This window comes from Plecotus auritus, assembly GCF_963455305.1.
Source record: "Plecotus auritus genome assembly, chromosome: 3".
Classification (NCBI taxonomy): domain Eukaryota; kingdom Metazoa; phylum Chordata; class Mammalia; order Chiroptera; family Vespertilionidae; genus Plecotus; species Plecotus auritus.
This window is the reverse complement of record NC_137772.1, coordinates 24,851,227-24,874,790: the sequence shown is the minus strand read 5'-3', so window position 1 is coordinate 24,874,790 and position 23,564 is coordinate 24,851,227. Positions and strand designations below refer to the sequence as shown.

The following is a 23,564-nucleotide window of genomic DNA, read 5'->3' as shown; positions in this document are numbered from 1 at the left end:
TTAGGAAATTTCAGAAGAGAGGGGACAAAAATATACAAAAAGCTTCCTGAGAGAAAAATTGGATTTTATACAAAGGATCATAAAAACACATTTTCAAATATGCAAGATATAAAAAAATTATGTGCCATGCACCCTTTCCCAGGAAGCTACTAAAGAAGAAGCTCTATGAAAATGAGGAAATAAACTAAGAGAAAGGCTACAGAAAAAAGGAAACCAACAGTTTGAGTAGAAGACCCAGAATGAAAGTATGCACCAGGAACATACCAGTTCTCCAGTCAGAGGCTCTAGTTATGTCAGGCTTCCTAAGAGAAGACTTAGACAAGTGGTGGATGGTTTGGGGTCAATTTAATCATGAGTACATAAGCAAACAAAATAAAAAAGATAAATTATTAATTCCAGGGAAAACAAGTTGTTCAGGAAAGTTAAAGTAATCACAGTTACTACATGACTGAGCTCTGGTTATCATTTCCATAGTCAACAAAATTACCATATACCTAGATGGAAAGTTGAGGGGATGAGGACTGATATGTATCTTAGGGGCAGAGAAGTAAACCTAAACTTTTTAACAGAAAATCAGTAAAAATAACCTAGAATTCATAAATCAAAAAAAAAGCTCTTGAAAAATATGGAGATAAATTTTTTAAAACTCAATTGAATTCATAAATCAAAAAAAAAGCTCTTGAAAAATATGGAGATAAATTTTTAAAAACTCAATTGAAAGTGGTTGCTTTTGCAGAATAAAAAATGGCAGTGGGAGGAGGAGAATTGATTCTTTAAAATCATAACTTCCATAGAATTGATTTTTTAAACTCAGCTTTTTAGAGAGATGAAAAAGAAAAAAAAATCCACTCATCAACTATCCATCCCCAGAAAAAAAATTTTAGCCGAAACCGGTTTGGCTCAGTGGATAGAGCGTCGGCCTGCGGACTCAAGGGTCCCGGGTTCGATTCCGGTCAAGGGCATGTGCCTTGGTTGCGGGCACATCCCCAGTGGGAGGTGTACAGGAGGCAGCTGATCGATGTTTCTCTCTCATCGATGTTTCTAGCTCTCTATCCCTCTCCCTTCCTCTCTGTAAAATATCAATAAAATATATTTTTAAAAAAAATTTTTTTTTAAAAAAAAGAAAAAAAATTTTAAATGCCAATTTAATCTATATTGTTTTTTTCATCTGCTCAATCCATGTTTATTTTGTGTCTTAAATCCTGCACATTTATTATTTTTTAATTTAATAAATCTTTATTGTTCAGATTATTACAATTGTTCCTCTTTTTCCCCCATAGCTCCCCTCCACCCAATTCCCACCCCACCCTCTGCCCTTACCCCCCACCACTGTCCTCATCCATAGGTGTACGATTTTTGTCCAGTCTCTTCCCGCACCCCCCCAAACTGTTTCCCCCCGAGAATTGTCAGTCCACTCCCTTTCTATGCCCCTGATTCTATTATATTCACCAGTTTATTCTGTTCACCAGATTTTTTATTCACTTGATTTTTAGATTCACTTGTTGATAGATATGTATTTGTTGTTCATAATTTTTATCTTTACCTTTTTCTTCTTCTTCCTCTTCTAAAGAATACCTTTCAGCATTTCATGTAATACTGGTTTGGTGGTGATGAACTCCTTTAGCTTTTTCTTATCTGTGAAGCTCTTTATCTGACCTTCAATTCTGAATGATAGCTTTGCTGGATAGAGTAATCTTGGTTGTAGGTTCTTGCTATTCATCACTTTGAATATTTCTTGCCACTCCCGTCTGGCCTGCATAGTTTCTGTTGAGAAGTCAGCTGACAGTCGTATGGGTGCTCCCTTGTAGGTAATTAACTGTTTTTCTCTTGCTGCTTTTAAGATTCTCTCTTTGTCTTTTGCCCTTGGCATTTTAATTATGATGTGTTTGATGTGGTCCTCTTTGGATTCCTTTTGTTTGGGGTTCTCTGTGCTTCCTGGACTTGTAAGTCTATTTCTTTCACCAGGTGGGACAAGTTTTCTGTCATTATTTCTTCAAATAGGTTTTCAGTATCTTGCTCTCTCTCTTCTTCTGGCACCCCCATAATTCTGATGTTGGTATGCTTGAGGTTGTCCCAGAGGCTCCTTACACTATCTTCATATTTTTGGATTCTTTTTTCTTTTTGCTTTCCCGGTTGAGTATTTTTTGCTTCTTTGTATTTCAGATCTTTGACTTCATTCTTGCGATCCTCTAGTCTGCTGTTAGATCTTTGTATATTTCAGTCAGTGTATGCTTAATTTCTAGTTGGTCCTTTTTCATATCCTCGAGGGTCTCACTAAATTTGTTGGCCTTTTCTAGAAAATTCTTGAAAAACCTTATAACCGTGGTTTTGAACTCTATATCCAGTCATTTGCTTTCCTCCATTTCTTTCATTTGTGATCTGTTTCTTTGTCTCAGCATTTTGGCTGCTTCCCTGAGTTGATAGAGTGGCTTTGTGTGCTAGGTGTCCTATAGGGCCCAGTGGCTCAGCCTCCCCAGTTACCTGAGATGGACACTCTTGGTGCACCCCTTTGTGGGCTGTGTGCACAGTCTTGTTGTAGTTAAGCCTTGATTGTTGTTGGTATCACTGGGAAGAAATGACCTCCAGGCCAATTGGCTGTGAGGATCAGCTATGTCTACGCTGGGAAAACTTCTGTGCTGGAGACACCCTTATGAGATAAGACTTGCAAAAGCCTCTGTGCTCAGCTTGGATGGGGCAGAGTCTCAGGGCGGAGCAGATAGCATTGGTTTCCCGTCAGCCCTGCCTTAATAGGCCCATGTCTCAGTGTCCCGTGGTAATCGCTGCAAGCACCTCTGAGAGAAAGCCGCCCTCGAGTTCTGCTCGCTGCCAGACAGTCCAGTTTCTCCCCAAATGAGTCTGGGTCCCCAGAGTCTCACCCAGAACTGGAGTTCAGTGCAGTTGGGAGCTTTTGTCTCCCTCCCGCATGAGAAAGCCAGCCACGTACTCAGTTGCCTGCCCTCTCTGCGCGCGCGCCTCGGTACCTCTGCCTTTCGCAGTTCCTCTGAGTCTCAGTGTGCTTTTCTCTTTCCTGACAGTCCAGTTTCAACCTGTATGAGTCTGGGTCCCCAGAGTCTCGCCCAGAACTGGAGTTCAGAGCCATCGGGAGCTTTTGTCTCCCTCCCGCTTGAGAAAGCCAGCCGCGCACTCAGTTGCCAGTCCTCTCCGGGCGCGCGCCTCAGTACCTGTGCCTCCTGCAGCTCCTCTGAGTCTCAGTGTGCTTTTCTCTTTCCTTCAAGTTGTAGAATTTCCACTCAGCCAGCCTTCCTGTGGTTCTGGATGATGTCCGTTTTGTCTTTTAGTTGTAGTTTTGAAATTGTTGTGCGAGGCAGCAATTTAGGTGTTTACCTATGCCGCCATCTTGGTTTCTCCTAATCTATATTCTTAAACTTAAAAAAAAAAATTATGCACAGTCCTGGCCAGTGTGGCTCAGTTAGTTGAGCACTGTCCAGAACACCAGAAGATGATAAGTTTGCTTCCCAGTCACAGCAAATACCCAGGTTTCGGGTTTAATCCCCGGGTAGGGGTAGGGGCATTGCAGGAGGCAACCAATCAATATCTCTCTCTCTCTCTCCTTCCCTCCCTCCCTTTTCAAAAATCAGTAATAATTTAAAAATCCAATACTTTCAAAAAATTATTTTTTAAAAATCTGCATATCTTTAATAGTATTACATCAACCAACTAAAGAATTATTTTTAAAGCCCTATTTTAAAAAGCATTTCAAAGAATTCACACCAAAAATGTAGAGACAAGCATAACGCATTCCCCAGATATTTCATTAGGGCTTGTTTGTCTAATATTCATATTGGTGTTTATATTTGGAACAACAGTGGCTTATTATAAAAAAGACATAGTTGTATTTAACATGCCAAGGCTAGATAACTTTATTCAAGATTTTGACAAAAATTATCCTCAAAGTAATATTAATTTAGACACTTTATAAAAGTCCAGATGTGAAATTTCAAGAAAATTTTGAATTCAGTCTAGAGTCAATACTACGTCAAAAACTGAACCAAATTCACAAATCATAAATACTACTTTCCTTCATAAGTTCATTATATTTTCTGAAACAGGTTACCAATTTAGTTTTCCTTTCTCTGATATTGGTATTTGGAATCAATTTAATAAGGTTTACATCTTTAAGTTCTAAGTTTGTACTTACCCTGAATATTTTGCTATAATTAAAAAATATAAATCCAGAAGTTCTATCCCTTCCTTACAGAAGAATTCCAATCAATAAATGCAGAATGAGAGAAACAGAAAATCACCATTAGACCACCACAGTAGTAATTGACAACACAAGCAAGATTCACAATGGATACCAAAATGAGTGGGCAAAGGTTTAAGCAGAAACAGGACATTTGCATAGTCTCAAAGTATCTTCAGCAAATATTTAGTCACTACAAAAGAAAGTAATTTTCAGTATAGAATCCTAACAGACATCACCTTGGGTAGTGATTAAGGTTAACAACACCAGAAATACATTACAACATCAGGTGTCATAATATATTGTCACAGATTGGAGGATCCTACAGACACATGACAACTAAATGCAAGGTGGGATCCTAGATTGGATCCTGGAACAGTTAAGTAAAAAGTACATTAGTGAAAACTCTAAGAAAAATCTCTACTTTTTAAACTCTCTACTTTAGTTAATAGAATTGTGTCAAGGCGAATTTCTTACTTTGGCAAATGGTCTATGGTTATGTAAGATGTTAACAGAAGGGGACTGATGTCACCCCAATAAATTTAATTTAATTTAAAATTTTAAAAAAGATGTTATCAGAGAAAGTTGAGTGAAGAGTATACAGAAAATACTACTTTTACAACTCTTCAGGAGGTCTAAAATTACCTGAAAATTTAAAAAAATAACTTAAAAAAACACACACACATATGTATAGATGTGCATAATATATATATATTGTATATATGCATAAATCAGGACAGTGGAAATTGGTATCTTGGGCACTCAGTTAAATAGTAGTGTTCTCTCCTTAATTAGTCCTTGTCTCACTGGTTTATGTTAACTTAGCTTTAAGGGTCTCCCCCTTCTAAATTTTGTTTCAAGTACAGTTTTCTAATTTTCCTTAAAAAGCTTTTTTAAAAATTACTATATTAGACCAAAAATAAAAATCCTAGAATAAAATTATCACATTACCTCATAAAATCACTCAACCCAACCATAAGACCCAGCCATTATTTTTACTCCATTTCTTCTTATAATCAATTACATTTCTACTAGAGGCCCGGTGCACAAAATTTGTGCATTTGGGGGGGAGGGGGGAGGTCCCTCAGCCCAGCCGGAGCCCTTGGGGGATGTCCAACTGCTGCAGAGATGGGAGAGGCTCCCGCCACCACCACTGCACTCGCCAGGTGTGAGCCCAGCTTCTGGCTGAGCGGTGCTCCCCCTGTGGGAGTGCATTGACCATCAGGGGGCAGCTCCTGCGTTGAACATCTGCCCCCTGGTGGTCAGTGCATGTCATAGTGACCAGTCAATTTGCATATTAACCTTTTATTATATAGGATTGGTTTGGTTTTGTTTAATAAGGATAGCAGACAGACTTATTATCATTAATAGGCCTGGCAGTCTAAGAAAAAAACATTATCACTTGGATATCTTATTAAGAAACAGCTGTTTTTCCAATAATAGATACTGTTTACTAGAAGTCACTTCAGGTGTGAAAAGTAAATTATTTACCTAAGTCTTCTATAAGATAGCATAGAACTACCCAAGCAAGCCCAGCTAAGATCCTTTTCAATATTCCTTCCTTAAATTTGGCTCTAAAATGATTTTTTTCAGTGGTAATAAGCATCATTTTATAAAACAGGCAATACTTTCTATGCAATTCATTCTAGAGAAATAAACATCAAATCTAATTTTAAAAGAAAAAATAATATTTCTCACTCTTACTATGGCTGATTCATTCCCTGAGCATGAATTAATTATCTTTTACCCTCATTGTTTTTAATATAAACTGAACTGAAATCTGCTTATAGGGATCTTGATGGTGAAACTAATTTTTTTTGATGGAGAACAGCATTTCCAAATAGTTTATTACTTTTACAGTTATTTCTACCCACTGTGGCATTTAATTTTTCATGTACCTATCACAATGCTGCATATGGAAGCAGCACTAGTAAAAAGATAATTAAGGGGAGGAAATGGAAATTTTAAAGTGTATCTTTATCCAAATACAATGAAAGAGCAAAAAAGAAAAATTGGCCACAAACATTTTCATTTCTATGCCCATGCCATTTCCAAATCGCCTTCCGCTATTAACATGAGAAGTAGAAGTGGTAAAACTCTAATGATCTATACAAAAAAGGAGACTATTTACCTCAGAAACTCACTACACATTGCTATATATTCAAATGGTGAAAAGATATAAATTCATTCAGAAATACCATACTATCTGGCTGTCAATATAGTCTCTTGAATAATTGTATTAAACATATTACTACAAAACGTACCAAGAAGTAGAGAAGAATACTATATTTGTGAACTGCAATAACAAAACAAAACAGAGGTCCCACAAGGCTAATGTCCAAGCTGTAATTACACATGACGTGTATGCTGAAAGCAGTCACAATGTACAAAAATGTGACAAGTAATCCAGATGTTTTAAAAAACCTGTTTGTCTCAGATTATATCCAGTCTCATCTGGTAGGTTTCTGATAAGCCTGTTACATAAAGTGTATTTCCCTCCTGCTGATAAGAAACAGCTTGCAGATATCCATAAATCTCTTAAGAAGTGAGCCTACTTTGCAATATTGGTAACTCCATAGTTTCCTATTACATTCATTGGTCTGAAAACTGAAAACAATTCATAACGAAAATGTTTTTCCAAGTCCTTTACCAGTTTTTCAAGTTTTAAATCAAAGGAAAGTTGGAATGTATTGCTTCTTGTCATCAACAGGCATTTCAAAAAGAGGGTAAAATAACCAAAATCAGGAGTATTGGTCAAGTTAGTAACAGGCTTCCCCTTTGTTCTAAATCCTTTCATAATCCTTTTTTTTCCAATTTTTCCAGTATGGCCTGGATTTTACAAACAGCCTCTTTCCTGGCCTGTCGGACAGAGTCCTGGCCCCCAGTTTCAACTGAATCCAGTTCCAAAAGTTCCTTGGTTAGCATCTCCTCCAGAAGCCAGTATGCTTTGTCTGTCTTTTTTCCTATGAACTCTTCTACTTCTTGGTCAAGATATTGGACCTTCTCCATCACTTGTATGATTTTTTTAATACTTGGGGAAGTACCTTCATCTGAAGGCAAACACTCTTCAGGAAGATTATTACTTTGCTCTTGATTGCTGGGATGTTCACTGGTGGTGTTACCATACAGCTGAGGCTCAGCACTATACTGGACTTGGGTATCCAAATGATCTGAATTATCACTGTTCACTGTTCCCGAGGACTCATACTGATGGACATTGCAAGGAAAGTTGTGCCGGTTCATGCCTTGATCGGATTGGCTATAGGGGTATGAGGAATCCTTGAGGTGGGAGGGCAAAGGGGGAAAAAGCTGTTTTAATGGGAATCCATCAACACCAGATTTGTTAGTCCAGATCTTTCACCTGATCAGGAAGGTACATGAAAAGATTCCCCACCAATTAAACTGGACCTCCCTCATTAATGATTTGAGAAAAACACAGCCCTAAAAATATTAAAGTGAGTGCTCTCTCAAGTAAAAGGCAGAGAATTCCTGAGTATAATGGCTGGAATCTACCTGGGTAGTTCATCATGAACACTTCATAATCTACCCTTACTACCTCACAATCCACTGAGTGACTTAATAAATAGAAATTAGATAGTTTTTCCCATAAAGAATTAAAATCTTAATGCACATCTTGAAAAAACAATCATATTGGTTTTGTCTTCTATCTATAGATTGAGATAATAAAATAGAAAGATTTGATTTAATGTTCAGATAGTATTACAACAAACAGTAAATGAGCTGTCTTTTAGAAAGATTTCTTTTAGAAATCTGCTCTAAAAAAGGTGTTGTTTTTTTTTAAAGGAAACTGGGCTAGATAAAGCTATAGGTAGTAGTCATCAATGTTTAGTAATTAGTCCCCAGTTAACATAAACCAATGTAGAAGAGTTTCATGCTGTGTTTTCTTAACTACCCAAACATCAAAAGAACAACCTTTAGGTCTCCTACCTTGGGCTGCTGGGTTGGTGGTGATGGAGGTGGCTGAGGAGAGCCACCGCTAGGCCATGATGAAGTACTTTCACTCATGTAAAGATTCCCAGGTGGTGCTGACGGCACAGCTGCAGGCCAGGGGTAACGGGTTCCCATTCCATAAGCATCAGGAGAAGCCCACGAGTCCTCTTGTGGTCGTACAGATGGTCCTGGCTGTGGAACACTACGATTATCATCCCCATAAGGATAATGGGGCAGGGTCATTCCAGGGTTCTAGATTGAAAAGAAGGAAATATGCTGGTCATTGCTAAAAAAAAATTTCTAAAGTAATGAAAATATCCTAGTTTTAACAGATTCTGAGATACTTCCTCTTTCCTTAACAGAGTATATTTTAGCTACTACTGAGCTAAACTGTAGCATCTCTGTTCAGTTATAGCAATTTTTCCAAGCCTAACAAAGCTTGGTTCCAAAGATACTAGGGGCAGATTTGCTGATGATCAAACTCAGAAGAAATAGGGTCTAAAATTCAATGTCTGAAGCACAACGTAAGTCTGCCCCTACATACTATAAGTAGATCCATATTCTATAAGGAAGCAGAAACAAAGACATATTGTGGATGAAAAAGGGGCCACATACTAAACCTGACAAGCAAGGCCTGCATGGTGGGCCTTACAAACTCAGAGACCGAAAGTAACCACTTGTAATGGTTTGAAATTAAAACTTCCTAACTAATGCCGAAACCGGTTTGGCTCAGTGGATAGAGCGTCAGCCTGCGGACTGAAGGGTCCCGGGTTCGATTCCGGTCAAGGGCATGTACCTTGGTTGCGGGCACATCCCCAGTGGGGGGTGTGCAGGAGGCAGCTGATCAATGTTTCTCTCTCATCGATGTTTCTAGCTCTCTATCCCTCTCCCTTCCTCTCTGTAAAATATCAATAAAATATATTAAAAAAAATAGTTTAAAAAAACAAAACAAAAAAAACTTCCTAACTAAAAGTGAGTCTTGGCGGGTAGTCATGTCCTAGGCCAGTATCTTCCTTGACAAGGATCAATCTTTACCTTAACTGAGCAGGTCTATTATCTTTTTGCATCTATGATAACATACCTTTGGAATGTCAGAGTAATCCCCTTTTTCCAGACCCCTCAGGGCACAATCTCCCACCAGAAAACTAGAGCACAGAACCCTTCATTGTTGTCTTGTTCTCCCACCTACTGACTCTATGTTCCAGAAGAGTTAACTGTTTACTATCCTGTACCCACCAATGTGAAAAAAGTATGTGTCTCTCCATTTTACTCTTTATCCAACCCCAGAAATTTCCTTACTCTGCTTTCTCCCACCTCCCCAATTTTCCACCAGTGGATTTCATGTAACCCTCCTTGGGTCTCCTCCTTTGATTCTAATGTATAAAATAAGGTGCAAAACTGCCATCCTCTGAAGCATTTTCTCAATCCACTGAGATTTTGCTTCCTGGCAATTGTCAGTTTGGCTCAAACTCATAAAAATTCTCTACAGGTTTGGATATTTCTTATATCAACATATTATAATTCCTTTTAAAGTGAACAGAGAAATAAACATGACATCACTCATAGAATATTAAAAAATACAAACTCAACAGAACAATGCTCACCTGTGGTGCAGGATATCCTGGAACCTGCACCCTAAGAGGAGGTGCTTCAGCCTGGCAGTCCTGCTGGGGATACATCCAACGAGAGACTGGGGTTGGGCTGTTGCCAGGTGAACGGTAAGTGCTTGGAACCTCTGTGGAGTAATTGGTCTGAGAATATCCAGGTGTGTAATAAGCCCCAGAGTATGAGGCAGTATTTGCCCCAGGGCCAGTTGGGTATGGTGGGCCATATGCTCCATTTGTATAAGAGTTTAAACTCTGTAAAAAAAGCAAAGTTGAGAAAAAAAAAAATTAGTCAAGAGTTGAAATGCCCTGACTTATTGCCCAACTTTGAAAACTTTGGGAAGAGATCAGTACCTAATGAAAATATGAACTACTAAGCAATCTTTAAAGCATTCTTTCATGTATTATAATCACATATCATATATTAAACTCAGACTATCATTGCAGAGTCTGTGTCGTAACAATGGAAGAGTATATTGTGATGACATGCCTTAGAGCAGTGCTTCCATTCCAAACATTTCCATAGGTATACCTAACAATTAGATCTTACAGCAGAGAACTTATACTCACAAACTGGGGAGGGGATTCTGGGAAATGTGGGAGAAAGGCTAGAGAAAAAATAAAATAATCATGATATGATAGAAAGAAAACAAGACTACAGAGATAGATCTAGTTCTGCCAGAGGCTCTGTATATATAAGATCATAAACTTATCTTGCAGGGTTATAGTGAAAATTAAATAAGATGACATATATGAAATGCTTAATATAGTCCTGGCCAGTTTGTTCAGTGGTTAGAGTGTTGGCCCACAGGCTGAAGGGTATCAGGTTTAATTCCCAGTCAAGGGCACATACCTCAGTTGCAGACTCAATCTCTGGCCCCAGTCAGGGTGTGAATGGGAGGCAACCAATCGTTTTCTCTCTCTCATATCACTGTTTCTTTCTCTCTCTCTCTCTTCCTTCCCACCTTTCTCCCTCCCTTCCCCCGCGCCCCCCCCCCCCCCCCGCTTCCCTTCACTCTAAGAAAAAAAAAAATCCATCCTCAGGTGAGGATTTTTTTTTTTAATGCTTAATACAGTATCTGGCATGTAGTATGGTCAATAAATGGTAATCCTATATAATAAAGAGCTAATATGCAAATAGTCGTCACGCCATCACGCTGTGATACCCACACGCTGTCACAATCCATCACCAGGAGACTACGTGTACAGTGGGCACGCGCAGGTAGGCAGGGTCCCAGCAGCTCCACGTGGAGCTGCAGAGGCGGTCCTGGCAGCTCCGACTCCACGTGGCGAGGCTGGGAGTCCTGTGGCATGGGGTCCCCCAGCTCCGGCCTACCTCTTTGGGGCGATCCATCGAGGAGTCCCAAATGGGTGGGCGGGACCTACCTCTTTGGAGAGATCAATCGTGGGGCTTCCGCACTGTGAGAGGGCACAGGCCAGGCTGTGGAACCGCCCCCCCCCCCAAGTGCATGAATTTCGTGCACCGGGGCTCTAGTGATTTATAATATCACTAGAAGCCCGATGCACGAAATTTGTGCAAAAGTAGGCCTTTGCAGCCACGGTGGCTACCTGGATCCCTCCCTCGCAGCCACGGTGGCTGTCTCCATCCTGGGGCTGCAGCCCCAGCTTCATCCAGAAGGACATCCAGGCTAATTAGAATATTACACTTTTATTATTATAGACTAGAGGCCCGGTGCATGAAATTTGTGCACAAGGGGGGCGTCCCTCAGCCCGGCCTGAACCCTCTCCAATCCGGGACCCCCTCGGGGGATGTCCGACTGCCTCTCGCAATCCAGGACTGCTGGCTCCTAACTGCTCGCCTGCCTGATCACCCCTAACCCCTCTGCCTGCCTGCCTGATCGCTATCGCCCCTAACCACCTCTGCCTGCCTGATCGCCCGGGCCGGCCGCAGCCGCAGGGGACCATGGGCGGGCAGCTTCACCCAGGCCACAGCCGCAGACACCGGGACCACAGGGCGGGCAGCTTGTCCCTCTCCTGGGCTGCAGCCAAAGGCACCGGTGCCCAGGACCACGGGGCGGGTGGCTTGTCCCTCTCCCGGGCCAGGCCGCAGGCGCAGGCACAGCCACTAGCGCCCGGGACCGCAGGGCATGCGGCTTGTCCCTCTCCTGGGCTTAGCTGCAGGTGCTGGCACAGCCACTGGCAGCCGGGACTACAGGGCTTGCGGCTTGTCCCTCTCCCGGGCCACAGGCGCAGGCGCAGCCACTGGCACCCGGGATCATGGGGCGGGCGGCCCTCTCCCGGGGCCACAGCCTGGCTGGTCCCCATTCCTCTCTCAGGAGCTCATTTGTGCCTGGCTGGTCCCCATTCCTCTCTCGGGAGCTCATTTGTGCCTGGCTGGTCCCATTCCTCTCTCCCCAGTGTTGAGTGTCTGAGCAGTTAAGGCATGATGGCATGATGACGTAAGGGCGTGATGGCCATTTGCATATTAGCTCTTTATTATATAGGATTGTTGTTGGTATCATTATGGCAAGTCAGGAAATGAACCCAGATCATGTTCTTTGTACTAACATAAAATCAAGTTTTCCAATATTCATCTTTCTCGCTAAGACTACATAATCTTTCCCACTTTAGATTGAAGAATAAGAATCCTGTGCTGTTATCTATCTAGACCAGTGGTTGGCAAACTGCGGCTCACGAGCCACATGCGGCTCGTGAGCGATGGTTTGCCGCTCTGTTGACTAATGAGTTTGCCAACCACTGACCTAGACTATCGATTCCAATAATTAGAGGCTGTTGTTGTTCCTTGTGATTAAGCCCCTAACCCAGTGGTCAGCAAACTCATTAGTCAACAGAGCAGCAAACCGCGGCTCGTGAGCCGCATGTGGCTTGCGAACCGCAGTTTGCCGACCACTGATCTAGACTTATTGTGGTGATCATTTCCCAATGTATACAAATATCAAATCATTATTATGTTGTACACCTCAAACTAATATTTCAGTTATACCTCAGTAAAAAAAAGAATCCGCCGAGTTGGCGTGGTTCAGTGGTTGAGCATCAATCTATGAACCAGGAGGTCATGGTTCGATTCCCAGTCAGGGCACATGCCTGGGTTGCAGGCTCAATCCCCAGTGTGGGGCATGCAGGAGGCAGCCGATCAATGATTCTCTCTCATCACTTAATGTTTCTAGTTCTTTTTACCTCTCCCTTCCTCTCTAAAATCAATAAAATATATATATGTATATACAGTATATATAAAAGAATCCTGATACCTTATACAACTGTTAATGATGGCAGAAAATAAAATCAAATTTGATTCCTAATCTAACACATAAAAAGGTGGGATAAATCAGTGTGATCAATGTGGGAGAGAGGTCATAGTACTGTGAAAAATAACTTAAATTCCTAGTCATACTTTTATGGCAAGAAGATAAAAGACAGGCTATTATCACCACATTCCTGGGAGTGGTTCAACTGAAGATCCCAGTAAGGCATTCCCTGAGTACAAGGACAATGAACCACCCTTTGTTAAAGCCATAAGGAGGCTGTTAAGGTCTTCTGCTCATGGGTTAATGTGCCTAAACAAAGAATCCCTTAATACAACATACACAGCTGGTGACTTAGCATCTATCAACTGCCTCCTGCAAGCCCCCTATGAGGGATGGAGCCAGCAACCAGAATATGTGTCCTGACCAGGAATAGAACTGGCAACCTTTCAGTGTAGAGGACAATGCCCAACCAACTGAGCCATACCAGCCAGGGCTCTGTACTGTTATTTAACTTCTAGAAATCCTTCCTAAAAAAACGATTCAACTAGAGAAAAAGTTATAGGCATAAATTTGTTCATCACAGCATTATTTATAATCACACAAAATTGTAAACAACCTAAATGTCCTAAAATAATGGAATCATTAAGTAGATGATAGGCCATTCATTGAAGGAATTTTATTCTGCCTTTAAAAGTCACCATTAGCCTAGCCGGAGTGGCTCAGTTGGTTGAGCATAATCGCGTGCATGAAAGGTTGCCAGTTCAATCCATGTCTGGGCATATGCCCGGATTGCAGAATCAATCCCCAGGTAGGTGGTGTGCAGGAAGCAGCCAACTGATGTTTCTCTCTCCCTCTCCCTTCCTTTCTAAAAATCAATTAAAAAAATTTTTTTAAAGAAAATGACCAATTTTATTACATATGTATATTCAGGGGTTCCATAAGAATATGAAATCCAAGGTCACATTGGGCAGTTGAGGCTAATATGCCATTCTAAACTAAGGAGAGGGAGGAAGGGGTCTAGTATTTCAACGAGAATGTATGCAATTTACAGGTAGATGAGAAAGAGCAAACATGTGGTAAACAAATTCTTGCTGGGTCACCCAGAAACAATAGGACGCAGAGGAGAACCTAACAGACAAGAGTTACTTGGATCCTCCCTGTCTGTCACACTTAATTCATATATGCTAAGGAAAACAGCTAGCGAGAATAGCTCCCATCCATTAAGCAGGTCTTTCAATCTGAATTCCTATAGACAGATAAGTGGGAGGGTTAAAGGGTTTTTTTTATGAGTCTTTTGTTTCTTAAAAATAACCAGCTTAAAATAATCGATATCCCAAAAGGACTATTTTGGGGTGGCAAACTCTGCTTTCCCTCATTAGGATAATATAATTAAGAGTGTTTTTGCTTCATTTTCTTTGTTTTCCAAATTATTAATAATAAGGTTGCACTCTTTATAGTAAAAAAGTTTTTTTATGCTATTAAAAATGTCATTAAATCAAGTGTGTCTAGAATCTAGAGGGCTGCTAGGACCACAGCTTCTTTATTGGTATCTGAGTAGAGTATTGTGGGTTTTTTTTGTAATCCTTACCCAAGGATATTTTTCCATTGATTTTTAGAGAGAGTAGAAGGGAGGGGGAGAAACATCGATCTGAGAGAGACACACGAATTGGTTGTCTCCACCCTGGGATCATGCCTGCAACCAAGGTACGTGCCCTTGACCGGATTCGAACCCAGGACCCTTCAGTCCACAGATGACACTCTTCTAAGTACACTATTTTAATGAAGAGGAAACTTGTATCTGATGACAGCAAGCTGTGATGTGAAACATGTCAGTAGTTATGTCAAGAGATGAAATCTGAAACTGAAGAAGAATTAAATAAAACCTTTGACAGTCACTGAATTTCTGTAAAACTAGAGGTCCAGTGCACGGAATCATGCACATTGAAAGGAAATTAATTAGAAGGTGGCCGGCAGGGCGGGACTGGGAGAGACGGGCCAGACACGCCCGGGAGCCAACCTACCAAGGTCACACCTGGGGCGGCACTGGGGCTCGAAGGGTGTAAGCGGAGTGAGCGGGATCCCTCCGGTAGGTGGGGTCCCTCGGCCTGGCCTGCGGGGATCGGGCCAAAGCCAGCAGTTCCACATCCCCCAAGGGATGTAATAGTGCACAAAGTGGCAGGCAGCCAGGAAGGAGCCCGGGCTGGACACCGCCCCTGCTCATCCCAGCCCTGCTGCGCCTGCCACCGCTGCCACCACCACCACCACCACCACCACCACGTAGTGCGCTGTCTGCAGGTGGGAGAGGTTTACTCCACCGCAGCTGCTCTCGCCAGCATCTGGCGCCCATCAGTCAGCTGAGCAGTGCTCCCACTGTGGAAATGCACTGACCACCAGGGTCAGCTCCTGCGTTGAGCGTCTGCCCTGTGGTGGTCAGTGTGCGTCACAGCAACCAGTCAAACGGTCGTTCAGCTGTTCAGTCACTCAGGCTTTTATATAGATAGATAGATACTCAATCTGGATTCCAGAGGAAGTCAAGAGACTGGAACTTTTTAAACTCAGAGAAATTCCAACTGCTGCTCTTGTTCTAGATGTAAATATAGCCAGACATGACTTAGCATTCAAAAGTGAAAATATGGCATTACATTGCAAGCTAAAGATTATCTAGTATGATATACTTCTACCAAAAGGTGATTTCACAGTTAATGGACTTTTGTATGGATGTAGAATCTAAAGAAAAGTGGTCAGGTCTCTCACTCGAAAAACGATACATGTTCAATGAATTCCCTTTCCATCTGATAAATGAATATCAAATAGCAAACATAAATAATAATAAAAAATTCCTCTAGCAACACCACAGCTCCTCCTGTTTTGTTTATATTGAAAAACACTGAAGGCTTCACCACAAAATATTCCAAGATTTCACAATTATCAACAGTCAATATCAACTTGAATTTCTACTAATACTCATTTTTGGAATTGTCAAATCAATTATCACCTCCCAGTTGCTTCCTCATGCACTACCTCTACAATTTTTGTCTCACAGGAGCGTCTCACCATAGTACTTAATAAGCTGTATTTTACAACCTAGCTCCACTTTAAATGAAAAAATGATACAATGCCTTTTTGTATCATGATTTCTCAACTCAGAATGTTATAAAAGGACCTCAGTTCTTTGTTAGATCATCTCTATCCCCAGGCACCCTGTGTTCTATGGTGTAATCTGTCAAAAGCCAAGAGAATATCTCCTTTATCAGAAAATCAATGTGAAAACACCCAACATCTTCCATCCTCTCCTGCAGGGCCCCCGAGAAATAATTTGATCTGGCCCTGCCAAGGCATTAGGGGTGAGTTAATTAAATGTCTGACCACATATAGTAGGCTAATTTTTAAGTTGATAATTTTGTATGGCCTGCAAATGATGTTACAAATATCCAAATGGCTCTTGGCAGAAAAAAGATTCCCCACCCCTGCTTTAGAAGGTACAAGGAAAAGAAGCTTTAGAAAACTAAGTTGAATTAATAATCAATGAGAGGATTTTACTTTTAAAAAAAACTGATTTTTAGAGAGAGGAAAGGGGAGAAGAGGGAGAGAGAGAGAGACATCTATTGTTGCCTCCCACACTCATATTGACCGTGATGGAACCGCAACCTGGATATGTGCCCTGATCAGAACCAAACCCTCCACCTTTTGGTGCACAGGACAACACTCCAACCAACTGAGCCACACTGGTCAGGGCTCAATAAGAGGATTTTAAACAATCCACATCATTACTAGAAAACTGCATGTTTGTCATACAAATTACTTCCTGTTTTTTAGATGTCTTCATGAGTTCATACCTTTTCCCAAGTACCCCCTTGTTGGTAGATCACTGACCTACAATGTGCATGTGTACAAAAGAACATGGAGTCAGTAGAATATGTATTAACCAGTTGCTAAAGATGTTGGTTAAAGATGAGGTAATGACCATATTTCAGAAATGTTTCCAAGTTTTTAAGTATTCTTCTGAAAAGTAGTCTGGCAGCACAGCAAAGAAAATAAAGAAGTTCCTGGCCCAGTTTCAGAGCTCTGAAACAGAAGCCGAAGAGGAAGAAAATCAAGACAAGGCTTCTTTCACTTCCAGAAGTCCTTGATGGAAATGAAGGAGTTATTAGAGAAAATAAGAAGTAATCTTAGTTTTAAGAACTCAGAGAATACCTCACGAACTTCATCAACAGTCTGGTGACACAATATCTTCTGCCTCTGTATGAGTTGGTGTACTTCAGTGCTGCTCACACCCTGCTCCATGAATCGCCCTACATGCTCCTCTTAACAATCCTTACTATTAGCTGAAGAACGAAGCTCTGAAAAATGAGGAAAGCTATATATCAAACACTGCCCCAATAGCTGCACAGTACATAAACTGCACCTGAAAGTGAAGCAGGCTAATCAACGCGGTAGATTGATCAGAAACCTTAGCAACTTTAACAGCTTTTAAAGAAATGGATGTAAATCCCACACTCTCAGAAAACAAATACATGTAATTATGTATTCTTGGTTTATTAAAACTGTTCCTGAATTAGAATTTTTAAGATTTATAAAACCTACCAAATAGAAGAATGATCATGTGGCAAGACTAACATGAAGTGGCAGCGAGAAGGCGAATGAATGTAACCATTTAATTTTTTAAAAAAAAGAAACCAGTCATATCTACATACCACTACAGGAGTCTGTTTTGGTCAGAAGATAAACTGTAATTCCCCCATGATGTTTCATCAGAAAATACATGTGCTACCCCATTCAGGTAATGTCTAGATACCTTTGGGTCACTACTGTTGCTTTCAAAAAATCATTACAAATAATAAGTGACTCTTTCTTAAACATATGTAATATATGCATGTAATAAATTCCTTCACTTAACAGGGGGAAATGCCATGTCCTAAGAACAATCTTTATCAATAAGATCAATTGATGAAATCATGAAAATTAACACTAAGAAAAATCAATTCATGACTCAAAAGAGTTATGTCATTCTCTCACATTAACTGTAAAAGTAATGCATGCTACTCCTCAAATTGATCTATATGCAATACCAACGAAAATCCTAGGTGCCTTTTGTGCTGAAATTGAAAGGTGATCCTAAAATTCATATGAAATTGCAAGGGACCCAGGACAGCCAAAACAATTTTGAAAAAGTTGGAGGACTCATACTTACTGATTTCAAATTTTACTACAGAACTATAGTAATCAGAACAACCTGATATTGCCATAAACTCATATATATGGTCAACTGATTTTCAACAAGGGTACCAAGATAATTCAATGAGGAAAGACTAGTCTTTTCAACAGATGGTACTAAATATTTGGTTAGGCATGTGGAAAGAAATGAAGTTGAACCCTACTTCACACCATATACAGAAATTAACTAAAAGTAGATCACAGCCCCCTAAATATAAAAGCTAAAACTATTTTTTTAAAAAAGCTCTTAGAAGAAAACATAGGAGCAAATCTCTGTGACCTTGGCTTCAGTGATGGTTTCTTAGATAGAGCACCAAAAGCAAAAGCAACAAAAGAAATAAAAGACAAATTAGACTTCAAAATAAAAAACATCAAAATTAAAAACATTTGTGCTCCAAAGGACACTATCAAGAGAGTGGAAAGTCCTGGCCCATGTAGCTCAGTTGGTTGAGCATCATCCCGTGCACCAAGAGGTCACCGGTTCAATTCCCGGTCAGGGCACATGCCTGTGTTGCAATCCCAGTAGGGGGTGTGCAAGAGGAAGCCATCCCTGTTTCCTTCATTGATGTTTCTCTTTCTCTCTCTCTCTTCCCCACCCCCCATCCCTCTTTTCCCTCCTCTCTCACTGAAATCACTAAAAAACACATTTTTAAGAAAAAGAAAGTGAATGACATCCACAGAATGGGAGAAAATATTTGTAAGTCGTATATTTCATAAGAGACTTTTATCTAGAATACATAAAAAACTCTTACAACTCAACAATTAAAAAAAGCCCATTTTAAAAATGGACAAAGGATCTGAATAGATAGTTCTCCAAATAAGATATATGAATGGCTAATAATCACATGAAAATACCTTCATTATCATTATTCATCAGTGATCTGTAAATTAAAACCACAATGAGATACCACTTCATGCCCACTAGATATCTTAGTTAAAAAAAAAAAAGGAAAATAGCAAGAATATGGAAAAACTGAAACCCTCATTCATTGCTGATAGGGATATGAATTGATGCAGTTGCTCTGGAAAACAGTTTGTCAGTTCCTCAAATTGTTATACAGAGTTAACTTATGATCCAGCATTTCCACTCCTAGGTACATACCCAAGCAAGAGAACGGAAAACATATGTCCATATAAGAACTGGTACACAAATGTTTATAGCAGCATGATTCAAAACAGACAAAAAAGTAGAAAACTCAAATTTCTATTAACCAATAAATAGGTAAAATAAATATGGTATCCACAGAATGTGGTTTGGCTGTAGAAAAGAAATGACATGACACAACATGAAAGACCATTATACTAAGTGAAAGAAGCCAATCACAAGATACCAGTCACATGATTCTGTTTATATGAAACTAGAGGCCCGATGCACGAAGATTCATGCAAGAATGGGCCTTCCTTCCCCTGGCTGCCAGCACCGCCTTTGCTCCGGCCTGGAGCCGCCTTTCCATGCTGCCCAGAGGCCCGGAGTGGCTGGGGCAGTGTGGAATGCCTGCATCCTGCCCCAGCCACTCACAGCCTGTGTATGCAAATTAACTCGCCATCTTTGTTGGGTTAATTTGCATACTCACTCCTGATTGGCTGGGGTGTCGCCAAGGTATGGTCAATTTGCATCTTTCTCTTTTATCAGTATAGATGTCCAGAATAGACAAACTCAAAGATATTAAAAAGTAGATTTGAGGTTGCCAGGAGCTAGGAAGTGGGAGGAATAAGGTGACAGGGATATAGTTTCTATTTGGGGTGATGAAAATGTTCTGGAATTTGACAGTGATTATAGTTGCACAACCTGTGAATATACTAAAAACAACTGTTCACCTGAAAGGGTAGGTAGCCAAACCACAAGCATGTAGCACTAAGCAATAGCAATGCCTGCTTCTCAATTTCAGTCACAGGAATGATGACACATTAGAAACATGGAAGTTTGTGATAGATTAGTAACATGATTGTTTTCTTTATTTTGCATTCCACTATCTCGGATCAACCTTATCCTAAAGTTCATATATACTTGATTATTATTTTTAAAAATCGATTGCTTTTATATTTTCCCTAAATAAATATGCAAACCTTGCTCTAACTTGAATAAATTATTCTGGCTCAAAATCAATCTTAAAGAATTGATTATATCAACAAATTGATGAGGGGAAAAAAGGAACATAATGTGTGTTTTTTTAAGTGAATTAATTATTCAGCCCCATAAAAAAACTTACTGCTATAATTTCAGCCTACATATCACTAATAAATTAGAACAGAATTGAATATAGTATCCAACTATTTGAAATCTATCAGAATTATGTTAATATAGTTTACAGTGATCTAAATTTTAATTCTGCAGAGAACATTAGTTTACATGAATTCTGACCTGGATCTAAAATTCAAATTCTTTGAAAGCTACTTAAGTGCAGCCATTGTAAAACTGAATATACTACAATCATGTTTTTAAAATATTTGCATATAAAATATGGTATCTAGATAGAAAAAAAATAGAAGGAAATATGGAAATGTGACAATTATTGCTTTATTAGGGTGGCCAGATTATGGGTGACTAACTTTTTTTTTTTATATATATATTTTATTGATATTTTACAGAGAGGAAGGGAGAGGGATAGAGAGCTAGAAACATCGATGAGAGAGAAACATCGATCAGCTGCCTCCTGCACACCTCCCACTGGGGATGTGCCCGCAACCAAGGTACATGCCCTTGACCGGAATCGAACCCGGAACCCTTCAGTCCGCAGGCCAACGCTCTATCCACTGAGCCAAACCGGTTTCAGCATGGGTGACTAACTTTTTAAACATTTCCTCATTGGTAGAATCATCTCTGAAAAAAGTAATTTGGCTATATTTAATAACGATGTATTCCATACCCTAGTATTTGCATCAAAGTGACTGCATGCATGTAAGCAACTTTCAAATAATTTGAATGTTAGATCCAGATCAGAGCTCATGTAAACTAAGGTTCTCTGCAGAATTAAATTTTCAGATTACCCCAGAGAATTCCTTATCTCATACAGTAAAGTAAGAAACAATGTTGAGTAAAAAGAGCAAGGAGAGAGAATGCTAGTGTAAAACCACTCAGATCAAGTTTTAAAACATTAAATAATACTATATAAATACATACACAAGCAATAAAAGCATATGAACATGTATAATAAATATAACTTCAGAAAATGGAAAGAAATGTTATATGTGGCTCCAATTGTATTTGTTTTACTTCTTTTTAAAAATCTGAAACAAATGTGGCGAACTTAAAAACTAACAAAGGAGCTAGTTTTATTTTTATTTTTATTTTTTTAAATATATTTTATTGATTTTTTACAGAGAGGAAGGAAGAGGGATAGAGAGTTAGAAACATCGATGAGAGAGAAACATCGATTCAGCTGCCTCCTGCACACCTCCTACTGCGGATGTGCCCGCAACCAAGTTACGTGCCCTTGACCGGAATCGAACCTGGGACCTTTCAGTCCGCAGGCCAACGCTCTATCCACTGAGCCAAACCGGTTTTGGCAAAGGAGCTAGTTTTAAAAATGTACATATTTTTTCTGTACAGTTTCAGTATGTTTGAGATATTTAAAATTAAAGAAGTCAAATTTTTTAAAATATATATATTTTTATTGATTTCAGAAAGGAAGGGAGAGGGAGAGGGAGAGATAGAAACATCAATGATGAGAGAGACTCATTGATTAGCTGCCTCCTGCACGATTGAGCCTGCAACCCAGGCACGTGCCCTGACTGGGTATTAAACCATGACCTCCTAGTACATAGGTCAATGCTCAACCACTAAGCTATGGCCAGGCAGAAGTCAAATATTCTTACTCCAAAGGCAAAACAAAAGCAAAAATAAATAAGTGGGGCAAATATCTGCACAGCAAAGAAAAAAAACATGACAAAATGAAAACACATTTCTCCTAATAAATGGGAGAAAATGTTTGCAAATTCTATTTCTGATAAGGAGTTAATATCCAAAATATATAAAGACCTCATACAACTCAATAGCAAAAATAATCAGATTAAAAATGGCATATGATCTGAACAGACATTTTTCCAAGGAAGACGTATAGATGGCCAGCAGGTACATGAAAGGGTCTTAACATCACTAATCATCGGGGAAATGTAAATCAAAACCACAATGAGAATAGTACCCCACACCTATTAGAATGCCTATTATCAAAAAAGGAAAGAAGTAAGTGTTGGCATGGATGTATAGAAAAGGGAAACTTTTTGCACTGCTGGTGGGATTATAAATTGGTGCAGCCACTATGGAAATCAGTATGGAGGTTCCTCAAAAAATTAAAAATAGAACTACCACATGACCCAGCAATGCCATATCTGGGAATATATCCAAAGGATACAAAACATTAATTCAAAAAGGTATCTATACCCCCATGTTCAATGAAGTATCCTATATAATAAAAGCCCAGCGAACAAACCATGGAACAAACAGAACGACCACTCAACCACTGACCACCAGGGGGCAGACGTTCAATGCAGGAGCTGCCCCCTGGTGGTCAGTGAGCTCCCACAGTGGGAGTGCCACTTGGCAGATGAGGATGAGTGGCTACTCCCACAGCAGGCCAATACCCGCAGGCCACGCCCCCCACCAGTGCACGAATCCCGTGCACCAGGTCTCTAGTTATTTATAATAGCCAAGACATGGAAACAACCAAAATGTCCATAAATGGATCAACAGATAAAGACAATGTGGTATATGTATACAATGGAATATTATTCATCCATAAAAATAGAAGAAAATGTTGCCAATTGGAACTACATGGATGGACCTTGAGGGCATTATGCTAAGTGAAATAAGCCAGACAAAGAAAGACAAATATCGTATTATCTCTCTTATATGTGGAATCTAAACAAAACACAAACAGGCCAACTCAAAGATACAGAGAACAGACTGGTGGTTTCAAGGATGAGAGGGAGGGACAGCAGGAATAAATGAAGGAAGTCAAAAGGTGCAAACTTCCAGCTATCCTATATAATAAAAGAGAAACATTTAAATTGACCGCACCTCCGCTACGCTCACCAGCCAATCAGGAGTATGCAAATTAACCCAACAAAGAAGGTGGGTTAATTTGCATACACAGGTGCTGGGCAGAGAGCAGAGCGGGAGAGCCTGTGGAGAGTGGAGCGGCTTGGGGAACAGAGAGCAGAGAGGGAGAGCTGGCAGCTTGGAGGACTTGGCAGAGCGGGAGGCCATGGGACGGAGACAGAGCAGGAAGGGAAACCAAGAGCGCAGGGAGCACCAGGAATGCTGGGAATCGTAGTTCTGGTGGCAGATGGATCTCCTACCAGGGGGCGCAAACTTTTGACTCGAGGGCCACAATGGGTTCTTAAACTGGACCGGAGGGCCAGAAC

General features: G+C 40.2%; 1 protein-coding gene across 1 annotated transcript in view; it reads right to left on the bottom strand.

The window, feature by feature from the left end:
• Positions 1 to 6,160: 6,160 nt before the first annotated feature.
• The window catches only part of BAG4 (BAG cochaperone 4), a 30,984-nt gene continuing 13,580 nt past the window's right edge, over positions 6,161 to 23,564 (bottom strand). Inside the window, exons 3-5 of the mRNA XM_080662946.1 lie at positions 9,760 to 10,014; positions 8,153 to 8,407; positions 6,161 to 7,483 (exon numbers count right to left, since the gene is read on the bottom strand). Of these exons, the coding sequence (XP_080519072.1) occupies positions 6,998 to 7,483; positions 8,153 to 8,407; positions 9,760 to 10,014 (996 nt within the window). The 3' untranslated portion in view covers positions 6,161 to 6,997. The remainder of the gene's footprint in view (positions 7,484 to 8,152; positions 8,408 to 9,759; positions 10,015 to 23,564) is intronic.